We start from the raw sequence: 4,914 nt of genomic DNA on the forward strand, positions 1-4,914 counted from the left end.
TTTCAGAAAAAGGGGGGTGATAGAAAGATACTGACATATGCAAGCGTCACGCTAGATGCAACAGAGAACAGACAAATATGTATCTTCCCCTCAGTGTCCTGTCAATTTGATGGGAAGAGACTTACTGGTGCGCAGTGGAGCCTCTATTTTGTGCGGCCCTGATGGCCTAGTGGTTACATTTCCTAATGGAAAGTCTTTTAACTGTTCAGTTGGACAGATTCGATCGCATTCCCAGATGTTTTTGGCTCCAGATAACTCACCAGGGGCTGAGGGGCAATGGGCAGACATTTATTGGGGGTTGGTACAGCCTGAAGAGTCAAAAGGGGGTGGGGTGCATTCTCTGTACACCGAATGGAAAACCTGGCTGCACATGTTACATCCGTACGCTCCCCCACCTGATCCTCTCCATGTAACTCTGTTCTATGATCGCGATGAGAATTGGGTGTATCATGAGGCCTTTATGGATGTGGAGGGTAAGGGGTCGGAGGTGACATCCACCTGTTTGTTTGCGGGTCCTGAGGGAGTGGCTGCTGCAGTAACCTTACCCTATGAATTAATAAAAATTTATGAAATGGCTGCTGAAGCAGCCCCGCACATCACTCTGGCTGTACATGCTGACCATCAAGCCAAAGAATTAGGTCCCATGACAAAAAGACTGTTAAAAGTCTCTGATTGGGTTACAACACAGATCCCACAGCTTTCATACTCTGAGTCTGAAAAAGCTTACAAAATCACCAAAACAGCAGTAGATTCTGTTCTACTGGAGCAAAGGCAGATCGAACGATTTCATGGCAGAGAGAAAACTGATCATCCTGACTCCTCTAGTATGCTAGAGGCTCTGCCACCTTCTCTGTGGTCATCAGGACCGACAGATGTTGGATTTTGCTCCACTATTGATCCTATCACTTTTGATGTTAAGCCAGATGCAGGACCTATTTGGCTAAACCAGTATCCCCATAAACAGGTAGCTGAAGAGGGTATTGCAGACACCATTGAGGGTTTGTTAGCTGCTGGTGTGCTAATTGACAGCAGTAGTAATTGGAATACACCTATTCTACCTGTGGAGAAGCAAAACACTGGCAAATTTCGTATGGCTCACGATTTACGCAGCATTAATACCATCATCACCATAGCTACATTGCCGGTACCCAATCCATACATTGCTCTGTCCAGAGTTACTCCCTCTCATCAGTGGTTCACGTGTATTGATTTAGCGAACGCGTTTTTCTGCCTTCCCCTTGCCCCAGCCTTAAGACACATTTTCTCATTCACATATCAGGGTCGACAGTTCACATACAGCAGACTCCCACAGGGTTTCATTTTGTCACCAGGGATCTTCAACCATGTGTTGAAGGATCTCCTTGCAGGAGTTGAGCTACCACAGGGCTCTGTGTTAGTACAGTATGTTGATGATCTATTGATAGCTTCCCCCTCACCATCAGTGTGTCTAGCAGCCACAGACGTGGTGTTGCGCAGATTGTTTGAAGTAGGGTTCAAAGTCTCAAAGAAAAAGCTTCAGTGCTGCAGACAGTTGGTTTCCTTCTTGGGTCGTGTTATCTCAGGGAAAGGTACAGGGGTGTCCCCAGCACACAAAGACTCAATCCTACACCACACAAAACCACAAAAGGTCAAAGACATGCTTTCTTTTCTAGGCCTGACAGGATATAGCAGACATTTTGTACCAGCCTATGTTGAACTCACTGCACCACTACGCGCTATGGTTAATTCCAAAGGCATGCGTAACCTCACAGCCACATTAGAATGGGATGAAGTTGCTGAGCGGAGTTTTATAACTCTCAAACAGCTCATGTCAAATGCCATTGCACTGGCTGTGCCAGACTACACACTCCCGTTCTATTTGGATGTTTCTGAAAAAACACGCTCTGTTAACGGAGTGCTTTTTCAGAAAAAGGGGGGTGATAGAAAGATACTGACATATGCAAGCGTCACGCTAGATGCAACAGAGAACAGACAACCACCATGCACAAGACATGCAGCAGGAGTGGCAAAAATTTTGAACAAAACAGCACACATTGTTATGGGACATCCAATAACAGTACTCACCACACATAGTGTAGTGGCATATGTGAACTCACAAGCATTCACTATGACCTCACTAAGACAAACAAGGCTTGAAAAAACCCTAACTGCACCACACATAACATTCACACATGAGGGTATTAACATGGCAGACAATATGGGAGAAGGGGAACCCCATGTATGTGAAGAAAGGGTGCAGAAAGATGTCAGGATAAGATCAGACTTACAGGGAGAGCCAATAGATAGAGCTGAGGAGACATTGTTTACTGACGGCTGTTGTTTCAGACATCCAACAGAAGGTCTGAAAGCAGCATGGGCGGTAGTAAGAACAACACCAGCAGGGTTTGAGACAATACTTTCAGGGAAAGTGAAAGGCAAAGAGTCAGCACAACTAGCAGAGCTACAAGCAATGATAGCAGCATTAGAATGGTCTGAGGGAAAGAGCGTTAACATCTACACAGACTCAGCATATGTTGTAGGAGCAATACATGTGGAACTGAGCCAGTGGATGAGAGCAGGATTTCTCACAGCCTCTAAAACCCCTATCAAACATGAAAAAGACATCAAACGACTGACAGAAGTCTTAATGAAACCCAGACTGATTGCAGTAATTAAATGCAAGGGACATGACAAAACTGACTCACTGACTGCAAAGGGAAATGACGCAGCTGACCAGGCAGCAAAACAGGAAGCAGGATATGGTGTGCAGTACACTATGATACAGTCAGAAAAGACTATACATGATTTGGTGCTTTCCCCTTGTCAGGAAGATGTAGTAGGATTAGAACAAGAAAAAGCTTCTCCTCAAGAGAAGAGTGTGTGGATAAATAAAGGAGCCAGAAAGAGTGAGGGAATTTGGAGAGCACCTGATGGGAGGCCAGTACTTCCTCCGGGACTCACCTCAGCTGTGCTCCAGGAAGCACATGGGTTAACTCATTGTGGCAGTACTCAAATGAAACATCACCTGACTCATTGGTGGCATCCTTATCTACCTGCAGCAATTGAAAATCACATCAGAGAGTGCAGCACATGTAAGGCCTATAATGTAAAACCAACTATCAAACCACACCAAGGCAAATTTCCATTACCTCCCCTGCCAGGACAGGAAATCATTATTGATTACACAGACATGTTGATCAATGCTAGAGGGTACAGGTACCTCTTGGTAGCAGTGGATGCATACACTGGCTGGCCTGAGGCTGTACCTACAAAGAAAGAGGATGCACTCACAGTAGTCAAATTCTTACTGAATCAGTACATCCCCACACATGGATTTCCCAAAAAGATAAGATCAGATAACGGCACACATTTCAAGAACAAACACCTACAGGCCGTAGAAGCTCAGCTAGGCCTAAAGCATGCTTTTGGGACTGTATATCATCCCCAGTCTCAGGGCAAAGTTGAAAGGATGAATCAGACCATAAAAGGAAAAATTGGGAAAATCTGTGCAGACAGTAAGCTTAATTGGGTGGATGCTCTACCTATAGCTTTGATGTCAATCAGGAGCTCAGTAAACTCTATTACAGGATTTACACCATATGAACTTATGTGTGGACAACAATTTCCAGGACCTGGAGCTGGTGGTGTAATCTGTCAAACCACTCCATTTCTAGAGTATAAACCGTACTATGACCAGCTCACTGCACTTGTCTCAGTCTTCTCCAAACAGGTTGCTGAGATAAAAGGGGGAGAGGAAAAAGCGCCTCCACCGAGAGACACCAAGTGGGTTCTGCTAAAAGTCTTTAAGCGGAAGTGGTCGGAGCCAAGGTGGACCGGACCATATCAGGTGACAGAGAGGACATCCCACGCTGTTCGGCTGAAGGGCAAGGGAGAGACCTGGTTTCACTGGTCGATGTGCACGGCAACTGATCCACCAACCAGGACCATGGAAGAGATAAGAAAAGACCTAAAAGAGCTGTCTTAGATTGCTAAGAAGTCAAGAGACATTGTTATCATTTTTTATTATTACTTAGCTATTGCCAAAATAGAAAGTGTGAGTCATTAAATGAGAAGGCATAACACATCTTACGTTGAGAGAGGTTCTGCTCAGCTACAAGGATAAGAATAGGACTCCACTAGAAAGAGCTATTTAGCATACTTTTTATTTTTTCCCTTTTAGACCTATGTCAGTCCAATATACTCCTTATCCTCCAAACAACATTCCCATCTGTCAAACTAGAGGAGGACAGGCTTTGATACAGTGGTCTGAACAACAGCATAGAGAGTACATAAAGAGAAATAGACAAGGTCGTGTTCTTTTTGTCTTAATCATATTTTTCATTATTGTGCTTATCATCACTTTAGCATTATATTGGACACACAGATATAGCAAGTAATCATGTGCATCCCCCAAACTAAGTGGGGATGGATTGGTGTGTTTGTTTTGGCTGCTCTGATCATTGCAGCACCTCCACTGTGGTGGGAGTTTCGGCACAGGATGGAAAGAGATCCAGCTGCTCCACCTGAACCACTCACCAACCCAGGCATTCGAGGATCAGGTCCAGCATCCCACACACACGCACATGTAGCTTGCAAGGGAGACACACACTCCACCTCACACCTGAACCGTTCCAGACGCGCTACTCCTGTACAACCAGCTAAAACTAATGATGGGTGCCTAAGAAAGTATGGAGGGATAGAATTGAACTATACAATGGGATCGCGAGTGACATTTCAATTTGATCTATGTAATGTGATTAAATGTGGGAGGTATAAAGCGGGATGGAGAGGGTATAATTTATATCTCTGTGGGGATAGTAAGGTACATGAAGATTGTGTAAAGAGAGACAGCGGGGCTTCCTATTGGTGGGGCGAAAGGGAATGGTGCTCTTGGTGTATGGTGTGGAAATATACTGGATCACGTTGGAGGCCAAC

At 44.9% G+C, this 4,914-nt stretch overlaps 1 protein-coding gene across 1 annotated transcript; it reads left to right on the forward strand.

Moving 5' to 3' along the window:
* The first annotated feature begins 370 nt into the window (after positions 1–370).
* LOC128382376 (uncharacterized) lies at positions 371–4,047 on the forward strand. Its single transcript, XM_053342370.1, has one exon. It carries the CDS (start codon positions 371–373, stop codon positions 3,962–3,964), a length of 3,594 nt encoding a protein of 1,197 aa, XP_053198345.1. The 3' UTR covers positions 3,965–4,047.
* Positions 4,048–4,914: the final 867 nt, after the last annotated feature.

The sequence above is a fragment of the Scomber japonicus genome, chromosome 21 (assembly GCF_027409825.1).
Source record: "Scomber japonicus isolate fScoJap1 chromosome 21, fScoJap1.pri, whole genome shotgun sequence".
Classification (NCBI taxonomy): domain Eukaryota; kingdom Metazoa; phylum Chordata; class Actinopteri; order Scombriformes; family Scombridae; genus Scomber; species Scomber japonicus.

Coding starts and splice junctions, on each gene's coding strand:
- LOC128382376 (XM_053342370.1), top strand. CDS start 371: ATGTTACATCCGTACGCTCCCCCACCTGATCCTCTCCATGTAACTCTG.